Source organism: Atheta coriaria, unplaced genomic scaffold (assembly GCF_025399875.1).
Source record: "Atheta coriaria isolate IRGN ID8LTWV9N9 unplaced genomic scaffold, Caltech_Dcor_3.1 hic_scaffold_1_pilon, whole genome shotgun sequence".
NCBI classification, from domain to species: domain Eukaryota; kingdom Metazoa; phylum Arthropoda; class Insecta; order Coleoptera; family Staphylinidae; genus Dalotia; species Dalotia coriaria.
In genome coordinates, this window is record NW_027045443.1 from 5,580,304 (window position 1) to 5,602,600 (window position 22,297).

A 22,297-nucleotide genomic window follows, 5' to 3' on the forward strand; every position below is an offset into this window, starting at 1 on the left:
GCGAAAACATTGGGAGCGTTTAAGCGTTGGCGTTCGCACAGAGACCCGCAGCTTTCGCCTACTACTTGGCTACGGTGCTTCTGTTGCCGCCAGTTGCCACTGGTAACGCAGTTGCGCCATCAAAACGGCATGGTAACTCCGGTTTACTGGCATTTTTAATAGCTAAATAGTTTTTCATTAATTCTAGAATAGCTACCATTGCCATGTACATAACAATTTGTTAGATCACATATATTTTACCCAGCAATTCTTGAATATAATTGAATATGACTTTGTTGCGACGGTTTCTATGTAAGCCACTAATATCAAGTAAACTAGAAATAAATATTGCTTTTTTTCGGACATAAAAATCAGTGGTTTATTTGCTTTAAATAGCAATAGCTAAGAGTCATTCACTATTTCAACATCACTATCGCTGTCTTCCGAGACGACAATAGGCGCAATGGGAATCTTAATCGAAATTGGAATTGGGATCGTGACCGTTCGGTACGCTATACAAATTATAAAAATTATGTTAATTAATGTACATAAAGTCAATCATTGTTAAATTTACCCATTTGTGCAACCTCCGCCTGCACCGCGGTCAGGACACGATGTGCATTCCTCTTGGTGATATTGCCGACATTGGCAAAGAGTTCTGGGAAGTCAATTTGCGGCAAGTCACCTCGGGTCTCAAAGAATCTACACGAAAAAAATACACAACTGTAAATAATTATGAACTTAATCATATCACTCGTCTGCACTTACCGGTAAGCTTCATCCAGACCCTCTCGCCCACAGAAGAACAGCGCTATTCGACTGAATCTCTCGAAGTTGATATTTTTGTTCATTTTGTCAACGTGTGCTATGATGCTGCTCAATTCATCCCCGCTGAGTTTGTATCCAAGCGAATCAAACATGTTTAAAAGCTTTGAATTATCGATATATCCGTGATTTTCCGAGTCTAACATTTTAAACAATCCATCCCGTACGTGGTAGCTATAATCTTCCGGCTTCTTGTGAACTGGTAGATCTTGGGGAGTTTGGTTGGTTCGTGCCATGATAATTTCGACTTACACTTTTCTGATGATTGGATGATTGTTGAAAAAACACAGCATACTTGATAGTTCAACTTTTTGTATTTTCTGTTAACAGCCTTCTTTTGTTTCCTGTGTCCACACGCCATCTTGATTTAGTTCAATATCGGTAATCGTTTCAAGAAGAGTTGGTATACTATCATTTTTCACCGGTGAAAATTTTATTGACAGATATTTTTGTATTTACATTTAAAAATCGGAATTTTAACATAGCAGGTGTGTTTGAGCAGCGACTGACAATCAAAGCAGCGACTGTTTCAGATGATCAATTAATTTTTTGCGCGTGTTTTCTTCACTTAGTGTTCGCACCCTCCCCGCGTGAACATCGACAGTGTTTGCGATCGGTTTCTTTTTATTTCGTCCCGCTCGGCTAGATGGCAAAATATTTTCCCGACGATGACACGTGTCGTTAAATTTAATCGGCGGTAGCGACGTGTCATCGCCGCGCGCCGCAACGCGAGGCAGCGCAATAAGCCGGGGCTGGCACGATTTAAAGAAAGCTACTTGTTTGTCGAGGAAAAAATGAAGACACACGCGTGAAAAACACGCCGGCGATGCCTGGCTAAATGGGATGCCCAGCTTGGCGGTGCTACTGCTCTCGAGATTAAACACCCCACGGGGGTGAATGTACTTTTCCACTTTTAATTCACGTGCGATGCGAGACGAAAGAAAACAACAACAACGCCCACACGCATCTCTGCAGCATCAGTTGCGTTATTAGTGCTTTTTATGATAGTAACTGCGTACATTTTCACTTTAATTTATTCACTTCAATTATTTCCGATTCTTGGAACTTTCAATGCGAAGCAAAAAGATAATCACATCGTCGCCAATCTCGGCGAAATTATTTTCTGATATTCGTCGCTGATCAAATTATTAAAGCGAAACCGTAAAGCATCACATCATTTCAAAGATTTATGCGCGCCAATCACACGCCGTGGAATATGAAGGAATCACCTAAAGTGGTCGTTCAATATAAGAAAAGAATAGGACAAGTAAATACTCATGACACCGAGGGGCGCAAAAAAAATTATATTCAAACAACAATAAATATCTTCGATTTTAAAAACGCTGTGCTTTCAAGAGGAATATTGATGTGAATAAACACGAAGAACAACGAAGCCAAGTAAATAAAATACTTTGGCCTTGAATTTTGATCGAAATAATAAATTGATAAACAGAAATTGATAAATGCCGAGAACTCATGCATAACCAAATTTGATGTTTTCGTGCAAATGCTCGAAACACATAAATAGTTTCGAAAAACTTACACTTTTCAATTTAATATGTATGCGAATATTGATTTTTTTGTAGTACAAAACTTGTTAAGAAAGGGAGACGTCTTGTGCAACCCGTTCAGCACGCTTGTCCTGGTATCTTAAACTTCTAATCTCTTAACGCGGGTTTTCATAAATACCCGCCGCTTGAACCCTCACGCGCGACCAATCACAATCCAGCTTTTACCCCCACCATTTTTTTCGGGTAATTCGTGAGTTCTTCTGGAGAACAGTCGCCAGGCTTTTGGTTTAACTCGCTTCGTTGCGTATTAAGAATGTTCACTGTTTGTTTTCGTTTCTCTGTGTGTTTTAATTGATGCATTCACCAGAAACATCATCAACGTTATTCGGTAATTAATCCATTGAAAAGTTACAAAATTCGGAGGACGCATTTTTATATATTAGATGTCAAGACTGGGTTAGTATAAAGTTAAATCCATGTTTGTGGGGTTGCAACCCTTGTCCTGTTGCCGTTATTTTGTAAAAAGGGCTGCATATGGTTTTTAAGCTGTATTTGTCACACAGAAATTTTGCTCAAACATTATTAATTGTAAATTAAATTCTCCACAACTCGGTATTATGAAAATAGCTAAATATGAAATTATTGACATTGCCATGTTTGTAATAACTAGTTTTAAAATTTACTCACTTTCTCAAAACTTTTGATATTATTTCTAATAGTGATTTGAATTCAAAATTGCGTATTTCAGCTGAACATTCTGATTACAATTAATAAATCAAAACAATTATTATTAACAATTAAAATGCGTATTATTTTTTATGACATGTAAAAGGAAGAATTATTTTGATCCATTTCGTTTGCATAACAAATCTTTGAAATTCGTGGCTTTTTTCTTTTATAATATGCATACAGATATAAACCTTTTCTTTTGAATAACTCCGTCTATTGATGCAAATCGCATTAAACTGCAATGCGTAGTCTAAAAGATCTAACCGATCAGTTTTATACCATGTAGCTCTCCTGAAGAGAAGTAATATTTGCGCAACGGATTTAGGACCAGAGTTATAATCATATGTTTCAGCGTATCATCAATGTATATTTTGTTGTGAAATCTATGGCAGATTACATAAATGATTACAACTGATTCCCACTGATGGACTTAATATTATATATCATGTTGTGATACAATTTTTATTTTACCGGACAAGTTTCGTCCAAACGGCATCGTCAACTGTATTTTATAATTGCAATAACATCACAATCACATTCGTGTATTTTTATTTAATTTCATTCCTCTCATAATGAATGTCGAGTTGCCGACAAAGAAAATCTGCTGACATAATATTTGATAAGAAGCACGTAAATATATTCTTGTTCGCACGTATTTCTTAGCGCAAATTTGATTCCTTACAGAAGTGTTGTAAAGGTTCGCACAGCGACACGAAATCTGTAAAACACACTGGTGACTTCAAAAGTTTGCCAAACATTGTGAAACAATTTGAAAAAAGTGACTTGCGTTGGCCTAGCCACGTGTTTGGCGAGTAGCGCCGCCGACGGCGTACGCAAACAGTAAATTATCAACGTTTCCAACCTCGTTCAACTCATCCAGCGATCCGCGCAAGCTGTGTGGTCAGAGGACCGCGGCGCGTTGCAATCCCAGCGCGTTTTCAAACCCTACACTCGCCAAGCTCGTGATCTCTGTGATCTCCTCGGACCACCAGCCAACGCGGCCATCGGATCAAAATCAAACGTGACAAGGAGCCCCACTTGTCGGGCGCCGCGACGCCACCATGTCGACGAATGCTTCCCCCGGCGACGGCGACGACCTCTGCGTGGTGTGCTTTAAGAATGTGGACCTTTACTCGATCGGCGCGTGCGACCACCCCGTCTGCTATGAGTGTTCAACACGGATGCGAGTTGTGTGCGATCGTAAAGAATGCCCTATATGTCGAAGCGATATGCCCGAGGTAAACAATCCCCCAGATCGGTTTTCAACATATTTAATAACTAATTCTTATATTATACTTCAGGTGGTTTTTACCAGAGAGGTGAAACCTTTCAAGGACCTAGTCCTAAGGCCTGGCATCAGTGATCAGACATATGGTATCCAGTTTATGTCAAAGGCAATTCAGGATGACTACCGCAAGCTGCTTGAGTTTGTATGCTCTGTGTGTGCACAAGAATTCAAAAATTTCAATCAACTCAGGGACCATATGCGCAAGGAGCATGAGCTGCATTATTGTGATCTATGTGTGAAGCACTTAATGATATTTGCTTTCGAACGGCGATGTTACACTCGTGCAGAACTTGCTACTCATAGACGAAAGGGTGATCCCGACAATACATCACACAGGTATTCAGACTATTTTAAAATAAACGTTTTAAAAACAAACAATTTCTTAAAATTATCAACATCAATGCATGTATGGCAATTGTCAATGTAATATCCAGTAATGCATGCAACTATAAACATGTAATTTGAACTTGTATGATTCACTTGGAAGCAAAGAAATATTTATTTACTTAAATTATTAACTAACGCCGCACTTGCTGAGCAATGTGTTTCAATTTGGAACGACTTTGTATTGATACTTGATTTTCTTTAGGGGACATCCCATATGCGAGTTTTGCGATGAACGCTACATGGACAACGATCACTTGTTTCGCCATTTACGCCGCGAACATTTATATTGTCATTTCTGCGACGCTGACGGCAAGCATTACTTCTTCCGCAGTTACAGCGAACTGCGAGATCATTTTCTCGAGGATCATTTTCTATGTGAGCAAGGGGACTGTCAGAACGAGATGTTGACTTCAGTGTTCCGCACTGACATCGACCTGAAAGGTACTGAGTCAAATAAGTCGGCAATCGTTTTAATGTTGATTGTTTTAGCGCATATTGCGACTGTGCATTCGAAACAAATGGGACGTGCCGCATCGAAGCAAGCGCGCACTCTTGAGTTGGAGTTTAACTTCAAATCGCGTAGAAATCAACAACACCAAAATGAAAACCCGGAGGTGGTTCCAGCAGTCAGGTGTGCGCTTAATATATAAAGAGTATTTAAATCTTACATTCATCGTTTCATTGCAAGGAATTTCCAACGCTCTCCGATACCACCGCCAGAGGAGCAACTGCCACAATCGAGGCGGTTTGTGCCGTCGAGACATCGACCGCTCACTGAGGAAGATTTTCCATCGCTTGGAGGCAACGGTGGTGAAGCATCCGGCACAGGAGCACGCACTAGTGTGACGTTTACTTCGAAGATGTCGCGCCCTAAGTTCAATACTGAAGAATTTCCATCTTTAAGCGGCGGCGGCGGTGGCGGCGGAACTGCTGCTACCTCCACAGGTGCAGTGCCACGTAATTCGCGAAATATTACTATCACGAAGACAACGAAGGAATCTAGGCGTCCAGCTAGTACCGCGGCGACGTACAGCTACGGCAAGGGTTTTGCATTGAACAAGCAGAACTTTCCAACATTGCAAGCGGAGAGTTCATCGGGCAACAGTACTGTGAAGTTAACAGTACAGTAAGTTTATCTGATTGATTTGAGTTGCAATTTGGTTAACTTTTGAATCTTTTAGACCAGCGCGTCCGGTTCAACCGTCGAATGTGTCGATTCATGTGAACCACGATGGGCAAAGCGTCAGCTCATCGACGTCTATTCAGGTGCGCCCGAAGAGTATGGCGGAAGCTTTCCCAGCGTTGGGCGGCAGCTCAGCCCAACATATGCCTGAAACCAAGCAGTGGGTTGCCCCAAAGCCGAAGAAACAGCAAGAACCCAAAACTAATAAAGTTGCCAAAGCGCCCGTATTACCTTCATCTTCTCTTACCGATTTTCCTTCGCTTGGGCGAAAGATGGAGAAGAAATCGTCCAGTGTCACTGTACCTATTCGAGAAGTCGTCGATTCGAACAACAAACCTCAGCCGAAACACGAAAGCAATAACAATCATGATAACCATAATAATCATGACTCCAACACTGTCAATTCAACATTAAACGCTAAGAAAGAAAAAAATACAAATAAGAAAAAGGAAGACATTGCGAACAATTCAGGTAGCACCAAAGCGAAATCTAAGGACAAGAAGCCCGATCCCGACCCGACGACTTCTAACAACAGTAAGAACAAAAAGAAGACGAAAACAGAGACGATAGAGAAAGTGCCCGAAGATAACCAGTCTGGAAACACCCTCGTGAAGAGAACCTCCACACTGAATATCGGAACACTTGGCCAACCATCGGGCAAACCGTTGTCTGGACCGCCCGGATTTACGAGCAAACCACCCCCAGGTTTTGGCTTCACCAGTAACGACCTCACCTTTACCAGCAGCAGCGGGCAGTCGTACAGTATTTTGCCCACCGAGACGGGAAAGCACAACCCACGGCACTCGTATTATCAGCCATTGAACTTTCAGAACCGCAACATCGCTCTAATCAAACGGTGTATCAGTGTTTTAAAGACTCAGGAAAGCCTCAATGAGTTTAAATCCTACTCGGCCTTGTTCCGGAGTGGATCTTACGCGGCGGAGAAATACTATGAGCATTGTCGGACAGTGCTCGCTTCGGAGTTCGACAAACTCTTTCCGGAGTTGTTGGTTCTGCTTCCCGATATTGACAAGCAGCAAGAACTGTACCGGGTCCACAAGGCCCTTGGCAGCACGAAGAACCTGGAAATATGTGCCACGTGCAAGCAGATTATCTTCTCTAACGAGCTGAAGCATCATATGAATTCACATTATATGGAGAATCACTTTCCGGGCCTGCCACACGACGCCGCTGGCCCGGACGCGTGGCGCAAATGATAGTCGCCTCTGCGTGCTGTGATATGGCAATAATTTTTTACATGAACATGTCTCTTCGCCCTGGAAGTAAAAAAAAAAAGAGAACGTAGGGGGTAACTCGCACAACACAATACTATTGTAAAAATGAAAAAAAAAACTGATTCTTATAATTTCAAAAAGAATTCTTTGTCACGATGATTGGCTTCTGCTTCTTGTTTTAAAGGTGGTGCTGTTTTTGATTATTGGGCTCGGTTGGTGTTTAGCTTTTATTTGCGTACAAACATATTTCTTAAGCGTTGTGAGGTTGCGACGAGTGCGCTACCAGTATTTTCCTGCCCACGATAGGTTAAGTACACACACATACCTCGCCTACCGAAGTTACCAGAGCCCCGCCGCGCGGTTTGCGATTGATTCCAATCTTTTTTCGTTGTAATTTTATTATTTAACGAGTCTGTCCTCGTTTTATCATGTGCGATGCTGCACTTAGGAAATGCTAGGAATAGTTATTTATTTTTGTTTGCTGAAAGCGGCCAGTATGGCCGGCGTGTAATTTTTTATCGAACATGTTCATAACTTAAAATTCTAAACTTTTCTAATTGTTATGCAATTGTTATGGAGCAGAGTGAAATTAGAAAATGTATTTTCTATATTACTATTTTTACCACGACCTCTCACACCAACAAAAGACGGAAACTTTTAGTTCAGGCTGATAACAGCCTCATTGGCTTGCTGTTAACGGTGTAAAAATATTTTCGAAATTGCTAGTAACGCTAATAACTTGGGTTGTTCGTTATCCTGCGAAAGTGGCAGGATATGAATTCTTTTTCATATTTAATAACGATTTGATCTTGTTAAATGCAAGTGATTACTCTTTTTGTTTGGAAAGTCCGTGTTTGGCGACTGTAGTTGTGGATTTAAATCCTAATTTTGTTTTGATATGACCAATAACTTGACATTTTTTAAAATAAACTTAATATATTTGTTTAAATTGACGGGTTTCATGTGATTCTGATCGAATAGTCATCGTTGAAAATGTTTTTTTTTTAAATTTGTAATATTTAACACAGTTACAATGTTTTTGTGTATAAATGATAATAATAAGATCAATGAGAATACTTTTTCGCTAAGAAAATCAGTGACCGGTAAATTGAAAATATGAGGACCTTCATGTATAATTGGTTGCCTATCATGAAACAATATTTTAAACATTGTGATAAATCCATGCGACAGAAAAATGTACGGTATTAAAACATTTTCGAAGGTTCATTATTTGATGTTAGTTATGCAGTTTTTATAATACAAATATGCCCAATAAAAGTTATGAGCACCGGAGCTCCCCCTACATGCAAGCTCTGCACGAAGAGTGTCTTCGAGCGGCGCTTGTTTGCAATCGTTGCGCGCAGCGGCTCGACATCGGCAATCGTTCGTCGTGCATCGCGGTGCGCGGTCGTTTGCGCCGCTCGCTCGAAAACACCACCGCCAGCGCGCTGCCAGTGGCGAATACACACAAAGCGTCGCGGCACGCACGGCGGAACCTCCATCATCGCGATCCGCGCGGCTTGCTCACGACGATACGATTCTCAGATCCGCGTATTCTTGAATGAAAATCGCACCAGACATTATTGATAACTCGCAAATCGCAAGCGAACGGCGTGTGAAAGAGCACCGACCCGTTATGTGCGCGAGCGCGCAAGTGCCTCGAAGCTGCCATCGTTTGGAATAGTGCACCGCGACTGAAAATCTCAAGCAGAAAACAAAAAGTATACTGAACGAGCCAGCATCAACTTGCGGAAACTCCGAATCTCTTTGACTGCCGGAAGGTTGAATGTAACAAGTTTTCCTGTTCGTTGTGTGGATAGGCAACTGCTGAGGACAAAGAGTCATTGCACGGGTGAGTCAACCGAGCCCAACCGCACAGCCCGTTTTTTTTTTCTTCTTCATCAACGCCGCGACCTCAGTCGACATTCACCGCAGAACTACGGCTAGAGTTCGTAAATGGCAAAAAGTCAAGATTCGAGAACTGCGTAGCCCCGCAGCGCACGCAGCAAAACCTAATTATGTTGTACAAGTACCTAATAGACCTGAAGCAATTGATAGGGGAAAATCCCATCAAAACAATTATTCTACTATTACACTGTTACTGATAAAGATCATCAAATAATTGTCCAGATTACAAACAGCTCTTGCATTCGTTAGTTGATTATGATGCATTGTTCCGATCCCTGGGTGTATTCATATTTAAATTCTTAGTTTATTGCTACAATTAGTTTCTTTGTATGTTTCCAACAAGTTGCGTCGAGTTGCAGCAATCAAACAAACAACACTGTTAACATTCGTTGATAGAATTGTTTATACAATTCAACTGTACACATGCATACGCTGAACACTATCCAAACAAACAGTATCTCCGCATCTCTAAGCTTAGGAGAAATTTGTTGCATAAATCTAGCGTTGTTAGCAATTCAACATAAACTGCTTCCTTTTTCCATGAGCCACCCTTATCTATTTTAGGGATATTAAATGTGGTGTTTACAGAGTGTAAAGATGGGATTTTCATCCACATCTTCTATCTTTCGTTTTTAGCGCTAATTTCTTCCCTTTGCGATGAATTCCAGCATCTGCTCTGACAAGCGGATGAGCACATTGAGCACATTACCGGGACGCGTTGACTGCGGATGAAAAGCAGACGTGACCAGAACCCGTTGAAAGTCGACCCATGTAACGCAACTCTTCCAATTTCTGCACGTACCTTGATTGTTCAGTAGTTTTCCACCTATCGTGGATAGGCCATTTTAATTGGATCTTATCATGGAAAGAAACACCGCGTCTTAAGTTTCTTCGATGCGCTAAACAAACAAAATGTATAGGGAACAGGCTCGCTTTGAAATCGACTTGTATATTTTTCTGGCAGCTGCTGAAAGATGACTACCAACACCGCCAAAGTTCATTCCACGTCTTTTCTCATCAGGAAGATTGAGGCTTGTTATTGTAGTCCTTGTTTGTTTGTTAATATCATATGTTGGCGATGTTTATTAGATAGATATCGTTATCACCGGCAGGGTTTGCAGCCTACAGCTCTTTCTAATATCTAATGTATTGTCGTCAAGCGCGTTTGCATGTTTACAGTGCTCTTCAAGCGTTCAACGTAATATTTTCTAACTTCTACATTATAGACATGTATCATATAAAGATAAAGTAATTCTACGGAAACTTTTGTTGATGCGTCACCAAACCAAATGATAGGCATCTATATAGGTATATATATATATCTACCTACTTACGTACCTATCCTATCGCTTATCAACGCGTAAAAAGTGCGAATGTGCGTTTTAGAAACATGATATCATTAATCGAATCATTGTTATTTCCTTTATTAAACATACAACAATATAACAATGGATGCGATCGCGAGAGATGCGCTCGTTTCGCGAATATAATCCGTTGGTTGACATTTGACATGAATTATTAGAACTTGTTGTGGTTAATAACAAGCCTGTTTAGTACGCCCGCTCGGCTATCTATCGTGCCAAGTGGATGTCGTTATAAACCGAGATGCTTACTCGAATTACGCGTTGGGCGCTATGCGTTACAGTTTTACAAGATATTTAATCGCCCGCTATGCGGAGATGGCACGCTCCGGCTTGAAATCGCGCGCTGAGTTAAAAATAGTTATTATGTGGAAGCTTTCATCCATTGACACGCAGGGAAACGTATGTGTAAGGAGCGCTGGAGTTTATGGTGTCACGTCGATTTATGAGATGTAATAATCAACAATCAGCTATCTCGTTCGTATGAGAACTTACACAGTGTAAAAATGCTCATCGAATGAAAGCAGAATCTGTAAACATTAGTTTTTCTACTTGCAGCGTATCAAATTTACGCCAAGGAAGCTTTAGTTCTGTTTGAACACAACTGAAGGATTGGTTTATTGGTCTCGACTTGTCCTAACAAGCATCGCTTCTGATTGTTTTAAAGAGCGATGCGCACGTAAAATTTTCAAACTACGGTGCGGCATTTTTTTTTAAATGTCATGCCTGTTTTATGCCATCGTTGATATTTTATGAAGGAAATGCCATTTCCTCTCTGCTCTTCTCGCTGCATTTCGGACGTGTTCTAGTTTTGGGGATTCCGAAAACTTGCACAACGTTTCCAACTGGGTCACCGGTATTGTAAACAATCGGTCTTTGTTTTCTTTCTTGGAGGGATGTTTTTTTTTTGTAACCTAAAATCCGCAACTTTTCTTTCAACTTGCCAACTAGCTCGACCAGGTCAACTTGTATGGAGTGCGGAATTGCTAACTATCGAACTACGTAAAGAAAGGAACTCCTTCCGACTTTTTTTTTAACCAGGACGAAGAGGAGGTCGAGGTGGTTGTTTTTTTTCCATACTCTTGGTCGTTTTTTGTACACTGCACCATTCTCTAGTGTCTGAAAGTAGAAATACTTAGGTATTCATTGTGGAATATTTTTTAATTAATTTCTTCGATAATGGAACAACTCAAGAAAGTTAATACCTACTATTTAGTAAGTCCATGATGAGCTTCAGAAGATATTTATGAGTTTACTTTTTGATAAGTACTTAATTGATATTGATAGTAAAGCTGATTATAATTTTGGCTGATAGTTTGTATGAAACTTACATCTGACGTGATTTGTTGTGATTATAAGTACTGTTATCTTGTTTATAATCGTTCTTTCCATTGAAATCTCGTCGATTTTTGAAAAAAGGGGCTAAAATTGTTTGGTTTGTCTGGGGTCTATCTATTAGTACTTTATTCGGTGGTTTCTTATTTTGTTTAGTTTTGAATGCTGTCTCTGGTTACGTGAAATTCGGACTTTGATTTGTGATTTCTTTAATTCATTCTCACGAATTTGACATCGTCTAACGCAGTGGTTCCCAAACTTATTTTGTCTACTGCCCACTTTGAGAATAAATATTTTTTTAGCGCCCCCCATTTTTTCACCTATTTAAAAACCACTCTAACTTCAAATTGAATTAATTAAATATTGTGACCTATATATGTATATTATGTACAGGAATGCCCCCCTTGAGACCTGCAGCGCCCACAAGGGGGCGTTATCGCCCACTTTGGGAAAGACTGGTCTAACGGATAGCTGTGAAGACAGCAATAATAACATTTCGTTTCGAACTCAAAATTTGTGACGAAAGCGTTTGCAACCCGCGCTCGTAAATGTGACCTCAATTCCCACGCACATACACGAGTTGAAGCAAACAGCCGCATATATGCAGCAGCGCAACGCAGCTCAAAGTCGAAATGCATAACATCGCAACGCGCGAATGACGAAAAAAAAAAGAGAATGTAATAAAGCACGACGCTGTCGACGATGGTTTGCCGAAAGGCGCGCGCGAAAGATGCCGACGAACAATATGCATCCGCTGCGCGCGTTTTGTAATTTTCGCACAGTATTATGTAGTACGTAGCATTTTGAAAATTAGCGCAAAGCCGTAGCGTCCTGCTGGAGGCAAGCTAGACGCGAAAGAATCAATACTAGCGCCACAATTGCAACGTTTGCAGGCGCAGATTTTAATCCCATTTGTGAGACCTTCCAACTTGCAAAGGCCTGCAGGCAGCTTGCAGGCGACAAAAGTAGGCCAGGCCGGTTCCAAACTAGACTAGACAATGAACCGCGCGGCTTCATGGGTCATCCGGCTTGCCTATGGCATGAAAAAGTTTCGAAATGCGTCTTCGCGTGAGATTCGAGCGTCAAACGGCCATTAGTGAACGAACGCTGGAGAATGCCGGAGTGCGACAACAATTAAAAAATTACTTGCTGCAAATTACAAGGGACACAACGATGACGATTTTTTTGCAATCCCTCATTTGGCTTGCGCAAGCCTTCCAGGCTAAAGAATGATTGTTTAATCGTATTATAATGTTACGTTGTGTTTGCTATCTGTGTTTATATATTACGGCAATGTACCATTGTGTTTGTCTTGTATCAATTATTCTCGATCAGACTGTACATGCAACGCGTGGCTTTGAAATCGAAATCATCCGGAATCGCATTGTTGTGACACTATGCTCATTTCGCAATTATCATCAAGGGTTTTAATTAATGTCAGTTTCACAGATGCCTCGCAATGATTGTATCATTTTTATGCCAACAATTATTTTTCCGTGAAAAACAAGTTAAATGTGTGTAATGCATGATGAAAGATTAAAAGGAAGAAAACGAAAACAGGAGCATAATGCATGTAAGAACTATAAGTTATATAAATACCTACTGTTTCAATGTTTGTTACAATTTATAAGGAAATGCATGTTTCTTGCCGCATTTGTAACAGTAATGTGTCAATTAAAAAACCCACAAATAATTCATTTTAAAACTGTTTGCTTATAATTATGATAACGTTACGAGGCATTTATCACGAGTATGGCAGTAAAAGATGATTAAATCTATGTTAACATTTGTTCCGAAACACTTTTTGTAAATATTGTTTTAATTTAAAAGTTACGCCAAACGTTTCGCTACAGTCTGGTAATCATTTTACTTTTCAACACTCATTCAACTTTAAACGGTGAAAATTGTTCGTATAATCACGTCACGCTAACGACGCCGACGAGAACATTGACGGCTGCTGTCAACCGATAGAAATTTTATCGTTCGCTTTGTTGATTGTGTCTCAAGACATTGGAAATTGCTGGTTTCTATTAAGAGTTTTACGGTAACTACGTGAGTATTTCTCGTATTATCTGCTCCTTTTTTCTTTTCTTATCATGATGTCGATGCAACATGCGTAGTTTTTTTAATCATCTAGGCGACATAGACTATTTAAATATTTTTCTTCTTATATTGGTGATTAAGTGTATAAAATATGACTTCTAGGCACGCAAATCGTGCGAGAGGATTAGTTTTGTTTACGGGTAATTTAAGGCAACTTTTAAATGGGTTTGAAATATTCTTGACATTATGATGTTGACACAATTGATATAAATTGCATTTTGTGATGATTCAATGTCAAATTGCAACAAAATGACTTAAGTTACTTATTGCGCTAGTTGCCATTAACATCGTTGATATAGCGCCAGAAAAATCGTTCTTTCAAAGTCAGTCATAATTTCTTTGTAAATTTATTACTTTCTTTGGCGAATACGTAATACGTTTATGAAGATGCCCTCTGGGCGAAACATGTCAACTCAAATACAAATTGTAAAATCCAAAAATCACGTAAAATTATAATAAATAAATATTTCTTTGTAAATATTATATTATGCATCAAGTGGTTAAACGAGCGTTTTTGTTACGAGATTGATTAAGAGCGTTTTTAACAACGTTTGGGCACGTGATACCTACGCTCTTTTTTCTACTTACACATTATTTCCACGTCGAGATTTTTGTATTTTAAATTTTCGAAATTTGCTCGTACAGAACTGGGAAATTTAAGCATTGTATATGATCTTTGCTGCACCGTAGGCAAATGCGCTGGCGCAAGGTCCACCCTGTGATTGAAGAACTTTAGTCACGGCTGGCCATGTTTAAAGTACCAATTTTTGTGTTTCAAAACCTTGAAAAAACTTGCCCTTTATAGGTGGAAGTAGAATAACAATTAATTCCAAAACAAATAATAACTATATCGTTTTAGAACGGTAGCAAATCGCCAAATAAGCGTGTTTTAATGCGAACTTGTAATTAACGCGTGATTAACAACGAAACCGCAGTGAGAATTGTGCATTACTTTTATCATGTAGCAACGTTATCGTTTCCTATTGTTAAAGGCAATAAAATATTCACCGTGTGTTTGTAACCGAGTGTAAATCTTTCTCTCGCGAGCAGTTGCGAGCTGCACAACATGATGCAACGATATTGAGAAATCAGTGACACACCATTGGCATTGACTGGTCCCGTTGCCGTTTAATTGAACTCACCTAACACAAGGTTCGACAAGGTGAAATCGCACCAACCGTAAATCGCAAAAAATCAAATATGAATTTAAGCCCATGTAATTAAAGTGTCATTTAGTCAGTGGCCGATAAATTATACGTTAACTTGTGGCCTGATGACGCATTCAGTGTTACTAATATCTGTGACGATAGTTTCGACGATTTGACCACAATCTGCGTAATTCACTCCGTTATCAATGGGAAAAACATCAAAAACATTGTCAACGATTAGCTGGCGGTGAAACGAGGAAAGATGAAAAGTATGATAGTGCAATGAACGATCCCATTGTACATGGTTTCTTTCGCTTTATTGCTTGGTTGTCATGAATCATAACAATATAATCTTTTGGGTGAAACGGTTCCGACGTGATCATATGACGCGCTTTATTGGCCACACAATTCGCAGCGCATTCGTTTTTATCTCTACGTTCACCTGCTCATTGACCAAGTTAGGTTTTATTACGTTTTCCTCGCGCAACAACGCGCAATTCTGCTGGCGAGTGTCCGCCGAGCTTCTGGCGGTTGCTCGTTATAACTGTACTGTTAGTTGTAGTTCCTCGGCTATTGTCAGGCTCGTGACGAGTCGTTATGTTTTATGTTTGAGAGCGGTCTGTGATCTCAAGACCTCAAATGGCACGAAAGAGTTCATTTCGGTTGACTTAACTTTCATGTGTAATTTTAGCGCGTTTTACCGCTATTTGTGATTAATACATACCATAAATATTTATCTATAGAATCAAATTAGCGTGTGGCATACCATCTACGCCTTATTTCTAATCATTGAACAAAAATTCACTGTTTCCGGACCGATAAACCTCGCTTTTTATTCGGACGAGCGAAATATTTTGAGCACAGTTTCCTTTTGGCTATTAGACGAGAAGGACCATTTATTGGATAATTAGCGTCGTCCACACTGTGCGCTGAGGTCGTTTCGCTTTGTTCAAATTGAACTTCCGCCTTGCTTGTCGTGTTGTGTACCGTAACGTGGTGCTCATGTGTGTTGTGAATATGTGAATAGTACAGCATTCGTGCGTAATTGTACTCTGAATAAATTGGATTTATAGGGATAGAAAGAGCGCGATTCGTTGTTTTCGTGGTTTCCTGCTGCCTTCATGCTTCATGCACGTATCAAATCACACGATCACTAGACAAAATACTGCGAACTGCTCGATATTGCTGTTTTTGATGTCTATTCACAACTGTCTATCACGTTTGTCAAACGAGGGTATCATTGTATCAGTGTCAATCTTGGAAATATGCAATTTGTATCATATGAACATATTCAAAATAATTTATACCTATAAAATATTCGAATATATATATATATTGTGATTTTAGATTGACGAACCAAGCGGATTAGAAACTGGCGAGTAGCGTGCACCTTACATGACGCTTCTTTGAAACATCTAGTTCGCAATGGGCCGGAGCACTGTGAACGCGCTCAGTTTGTGCATCACTGTCGGCTTCCTGCTGGTGGCGTTAGAATGTGGCCGCGGCGAGCACACGTCCGGCATCCAGCGCATGACCACGGAGATTAGCCGCGCTATTCGTAAGGTATTCAAGCAGCTGGAGGAGGTGCCCTATGAAGAGTTCGAGTACACTGCCCAATATGAAAGTTCCACAGTGTTCCATCCGAAGGGCATGAATATTCTGTATAATCTGACCAATGTGCTCACGAAGACACTCTTCCCTGAGGATTGCACTGGTATGTACAACATTTGTTTATTTCACGCTCTGGATACTTTGGTTTAGTTACGATTATTACGTGTGCGAACGTAAACAAACACGTGCGCAGCGACGGCCACTTTTACTCGGTCGGAAAGAAAGTGAAATAAATGTTGAGTGTTTAATAATTTATTTCTTTTAGATCACATCGTCGTGGAAGATGACCCGCCAAATGTTCACATCAAAAACGAAGATTATGCCAGCCTGGCGAAGACATTTATTCCGCTACTTATCTTTCTTTGTGTGCTGGCACTCTTCGCCGTGTGCATGCCGTTCTGCGGCTTTTGCTTTTGCTGTTGCCGTTGCTGCTGTGGCAGCGATGAGATCAAGCACACAGAGAAGAACCGTGACTTATGCAAGAAGATTATTTATTCAACGCTAATGATTGGCATGGGTACACTACTTCTCTTTGGCGTGGTCTGCTCGTTCGTCAGCAATGAGCATATGCAGACCGGCACCGATGAGCTCTCCGCCAATCTGCGCGTTGCCGTCAGCGATACTCGCAAGTATTTCAATGAGACAAATAGTCACCTGGAGATGTTGTTGAACCGCAACTATCGTCAATTGAGCAAGGTGCTGTTGAAGACGTTGTCAGAGAGTAGCACGATTCTGTATGAGGAATTGAAGCAGATTACGAATGCGTCGTCCATCGACGATGCCGACGAGATGGCGGACACTATGAATGAGACTCTGGATAAACTAAAGGACTTGAAGAAGTTGACTAATAATTTGAGAGTGGAGGCGTCTCAGCTGGACGATGGTAATTCTTATTTGTTACAAATTTGTGAAACAGCGATTGTTCTAACAATTAATTTTCTTCTTTAGCAATGCGTAAAATAAAGCGAGATTTGTTGGAGGATTTGAATCGATGTGGCGCTATTGCAAGCTGTTCCGAGCTGAAACAGAAATATGTAGACTCGCTAGGAACCAACATCGACTTCAACAGCGTAAGCACTTTTTATTATTAATTGTCAATTACGTTAACTTCAACGTTCGCATTCGATACACAGGAATGTGTTATGTGTCTTAAAATTCGACTAATACTGCTTTGGGTTTTATTTCATACAGTTCTTGGATAGATACTTTCCAAGGGTGAGTTTGGTGTTGTTCTGCATGTTGAATTAGGCACAGCTGTAAATAGAACACGACATGTAGATAAATATCTTGTGATAATATGCATCCGTATTATTAGTGTTAAAATTTGTTATTTTAACAGCGTTATGTTATAGCTTTTTTTCTTTCATTTAATTCAATTTGTACTTGTTGCTATAGATTCCGGACATATCGGACGATATCAATATAATCACCAGCATGAAAAGCGATAGATTAATCGATGCGATCAAAGCTGGCAAACAACAACTTGATGACCTGAAGAACGGAATCAAAGCCAAGGTAGACGCTAATATCAAGACGGTCGAACAGAAGGTGACCGATGCCGGCAATGAAATTGAGAAACACTCGAAAGACGTGCGTAAGGTTATCGATAATACAATGCAGGAGCTCGTGGACAAGTCCAACGACGGCCTATCGGTTTTGGACGATTACATCGGCTATTCGAAATTCAGATACTATGTGGGCGTAGGCGTGAGCGTAGTGTTCTTGCTGATAACACTCTTGATTGCGTTAGGCCTCATCTGCGGTATATGCGGTAAAAAGCCAACGTACAACGATGACTGTTGCAACAAGGGTGCTGGCAGTAAGTTCCTCATGTGCAGTGTTACGCTGATGTTCCTCACTTCGTTCGTGCTTGTCATCATACTATTGGTGCATATTCTTGGCATGCCGGTGCAGATGATGGTGTGCGAGCCGCTGAGACATCCAAATAGCAGTAAAGTATTAGATTTCTATGATGAGCATGTTGACTTGAAACGCATGTTGGGCTTGGATACAACATTAAAGAATCTTATCAATAACTGTTACCGCAACGGGAGCGTTTATCAAGTGTTCCACCTCGAGAGCAAATTTAACATTGCCGAGGTCAGAGGCTATATCGCCAAATTTCAAATTGACGAAGAACTTAAACGTCTAGAGGAAACCATTACCATCGATGAACAGCACATTGTGTTGCTGGACGCAAATAGCATTGCTAATTTGCGTGAGCTGGGTTCTAATCTGAGTGGCATTCATGATAAATTTGATAGAGTTAAAGATGAAGTTAAGATTGACGATTTCACAACTGTGGAGTTGGACGAACTCATGAAACAATTGAAATTGGTCATTACAACGTTGGAAGGACTTTCTGGAAATGAAGCGCTTGTCAACTCTCTGAAGCTCAGCGCGTTGCACTTAGAAACATACATTGCTAAGCTGTTCACACCGATGGTAGAAAATGCGAAGAAGACGTTGGTAAGTTAGATTACGTGCTAATTATTAAATATGAAGCGCAAAAAATAACAAAACTCTTTCATTAGAACTTGGCGGACGAAATGAACGAAGCTTTAAAGTTGAAACACGACAACTTCAACGCCGCCATTAATGACATGGCAGACAAAATAGAATTTGCGCAGAACGAGTTGAGCCAACACGGTCCGGATAAGATCGCTGAGGTAATCCGCATGTTTGCCAAGGGCATTACGAAAGTGCTGCAAACGTACTTGAACCGCACCGCGGATAGTATCGAGAAGGACGTCGGTCAGTGCGGGCCGCTGGCTTTGGTCGTCAATGGCACTTTGACGTCGACCTGCGATAAAATTCTTCTTCCAATGGTACGCAATGAGTTACTTACTGAAGTATAATTTAATTTATAAATTACTTTTTCTAGACTGGATTCGGTGTCAGTATTTTGTGGTGTATTATGCTATTTATTCCCACGACGATAATCGCCGTAACGCTTGCTGATTTGTACAAGAAGACCTCGGAGAACTATCACGGCTATATTGAAGCGTAAGTATCGGCTGGTTGGTCGGCATGCGAAATAAGTCGTGTTGATATTGAAAAAGTTGATTGAATTGCTGAGCTTTGATTTTCCCCGACGAGTTATCATTTTGGTGGTTTGCTACCGGCTGGTCCGTTTTGTTACGTATTTCGTTTGTACCGTCGTTTCGTTCTTTTTAATTATTCGTTTGTTTACTTGCAGCGATTGTTTGTATGACGCGTATGCCGATCGAGAAAATATTCCGTTGGCAAGGTGAGTCGGACCCTCTGTCCTCTTTGTGTGAGCAAAAAGCATGCATGCGCTCCCAAAATAGCGCATTAAGTATAGCATCCTGCATCCCCTTCTGTGCGCGCGAAACAATCATTTCAGTTTAATTTTCCGATTCTTTAGCATCCCCCGACTTTGCAAGCGTAGTGAATGCGTAGTAAATATATCGCACTGTTTGGTTTGCCGCATAGTGATTGAAACATGTTACGAGCGCCCGGCTTTTTTGTTCTAGGGGTAAATATTCTGGCAAAAAGAAGCACAAGAAGAAGCGCCATGAAGGCGGGCGTTACATGGACAGCGAAATGGCGGCGCGGGATTATCCTGGGGGATCGCAACACACCGACGCGCGGTATTCCGACATGGCGCCGAAGTAAGTTTGTTCATATTTTCAGTGTTATCATTTCACTAACAATCGTGTCTGACTTTTGCCTTGCTTAAGTTATCCCGGCCATCCGCCCCCATATGATGATCAAAAGCATAATCCAGATATTCAGAGTACCTACTTCTAAAAGCGCTTTCTGTGTTTCAAAAAGTCTAATAACATGTTTTCGTTTTAATAGATACTAAAAGCTTATTGAAGTTGATTCGTTGGTTCTTAAAGGGTGGTGGAATATTTATAAAACTTGTATATTTTCATTAGTTGTATTCCGTGCCAGTCATTCATGTGCCTAATGTGAGCTTTGTGTTTTCTTTCTCCGCTGTTGTTCTCACAGGCAATATGAGGATTTTCCAAATGGGGGCCCCCCGCAGTATCATCGAGCAACTGAATACGAAAGGCCGCCCCCGTACTACTGCCCTGGATCCACGTAAGGCCTTTCATAATTCCTCTCCGCTCACGCGATATAACAGTCTTCTTTCGCAGGAATCACTAAACCGTCGAGACTAAGCTGGTGAACAACATTTCACAAATGGAAGGCAACAAGAACGACTGATTACCTGAGCTTTTTGTAGAACAATTTTACCAGACTGATCACGATATCGTTAAGGAGTGGAGCGCATGCATTCAAAGAGCTGCTGTGAGATGATACAGCGGCAACGCATTTTTTAGGCTATGAATGGAGGCTCATAGTGATGTGTTCCACACATTTCTTTCATTACTAAGGTTGCTCAAGCTTTAAACGACATGTCATCTTTCGTCTCGCGCCGTTTAAAGCGATTCTACGTTTTCTCTTGTGAGTAATTACTGTATGTATTCATTTATCATTTCGACGTGTGTAACTCAAAACTTTTAAATTAATCTACTATTGAATTACATGTACATGAAGATAACCAAAAGGCCCTTAATCAAACGTGCATATTGTGATGATACATTTATTATTAACGTAAACATTAATTATTATCGTTCTAATTATGATTACAATTAAGATAGCAGGATGCTGGGCGAGAGCTCAGTACATAGTGGTAAACGTAATTATATGAATCGCACGATTCTACCGAGTACACACGAAGTTCGTATTATATAAGTAAATAAGAACCAAGCAGGCTGAGATGGCGAACAAAGGAAAAGAACTGATACGTTGTCTGAAAGGTCTAAATGTGTAAATATGCAAGGACTTAGCCGAACGCAAGCTATAATGTGCAATGCCTGTGCGTAATTTAAAGTGTTAAGAGGCACTCACATTTACTGGCGCTCTGTAGATGATTCGTGCGTTTGCGAGTACATTCACAATAAGCAAATAGAAGAAATGTGCATTTAAAAATATTTTCATATCTTTGATGTTGTGGACTAAAAAATCATTAATCAAACGGTGTCGGGCGGTTCGCGCTGTTTGCGTGTTCTCTCGGATGGAAGCAAACACGATGGTTGGCGCTGAACATACAACATTACCAAATATTCATTTCCAGTCTTATTATTTATTATACTGGTCGATGCAAGGATTCGTGCTTGCATAACGTATAATCAAATAGTCGGTTTGATGTAGACATGGGAGGAAAATGTTTCAATATTCAATTTTTTTGCTTAGAATTTAATTGTTGTTTTGTCTGGACGAATTCCAGTTGTTGCGCGTAGTAACATAATAGGGATTGATATTTCTTTCTCAAATTAGAAATTTTAATATTATGTGTTTTTGAATTATTATTTCATACTTGCAATTGAATGTTGAAATGCATTTATTAGAAGGCTAGACCATGAGATTATGTACAAGTTTCTGTGTTCGATTCTGCTCAATTTTTTCACATTTTTTCATGTTTTTACTGATGACTAGTATACCTAATCGTCGAAGCGAAGTGTTTATATAATTATTTGCCATATAACTTATATTTCAACAAAATTAAGCAAACGAAAAATAAAAAAAAACGTACTCTACGATCTAATATTATGTATCTATTATATATAAAATATGTTATTGAAAATTCCCGAAAAAAAAATATTGAATTGAAATTGTTGTTTTATTTTATGCAATCCTGTAGAATTCATCTTTGTGTGA

At 40.1% G+C, this 22,297-nt stretch overlaps 3 protein-coding genes across 7 annotated transcripts; 2 read left to right on the forward strand and 1 right to left on the reverse strand.

Moving 5' to 3' along the window:
* Positions 1-344: 344 nt before the first annotated feature.
* On the reverse strand, positions 345-1,366 carry LOC135793051 (uncharacterized). Its single transcript, XM_065303911.1, has 3 exons — positions 748-1,366; positions 554-681; positions 345-491 (listed from the first exon to the last, which is right to left on the reverse strand). Exons 1-3 carry the CDS (start codon positions 1,038-1,040, stop codon positions 382-384), a joined length of 531 nt encoding a protein of 176 aa, XP_065159983.1. The 5' UTR covers positions 1,041-1,366; the 3' UTR covers positions 345-381.
* A 2,508-nt stretch (positions 1,367-3,874) lies between these two features.
* LOC135790432 (E3 ubiquitin-protein ligase ZNF598) lies at positions 3,875-8,086 on the forward strand. The gene is made up of 6 exons (XM_065300639.1): positions 3,875-4,282; positions 4,346-4,668; positions 4,922-5,160; positions 5,209-5,350; positions 5,408-5,845; positions 5,901-8,086. Exons 1-6 carry the CDS (start codon positions 4,106-4,108, stop codon positions 7,117-7,119), a joined length of 2,538 nt encoding a protein of 845 aa, XP_065156711.1. The 5' UTR covers positions 3,875-4,105; the 3' UTR covers positions 7,120-8,086.
* Positions 8,087-8,522: 436 nt separating this feature from the next.
* On the forward strand, positions 8,523-22,251 carry LOC135790398 (prominin-like protein). 5 transcript variants are annotated; one of them, XM_065300605.1, is made up of 12 exons: positions 8,523-8,989; positions 16,340-16,706; positions 16,869-17,486; positions 17,552-17,673; positions 17,795-17,818; positions 17,999-19,072; positions 19,138-19,431; positions 19,488-19,609; positions 19,803-19,853; positions 20,101-20,238; positions 20,573-20,674; positions 20,731-22,251. In XM_065300605.1, the coding sequence occupies exons 2-12, from the start codon at positions 16,418-16,420 to the stop codon at positions 20,738-20,740; spliced, it is 2,844 nt and encodes a 947-aa protein (XP_065156677.1). In that variant the 5' UTR covers positions 8,523-8,989; positions 16,340-16,417; the 3' UTR covers positions 20,741-22,251. The 5 variants fall into 5 exon arrangements, with proteins under 5 accessions (XP_065156677.1, XP_065156686.1, XP_065156705.1 ...); XM_065300614.1 differs by having other exon boundaries at positions 20,582-20,674; XM_065300633.1 differs by lacking the exon at positions 19,803-19,853.
* The last annotated feature ends 46 nt before the right edge of the window (positions 22,252-22,297 follow it).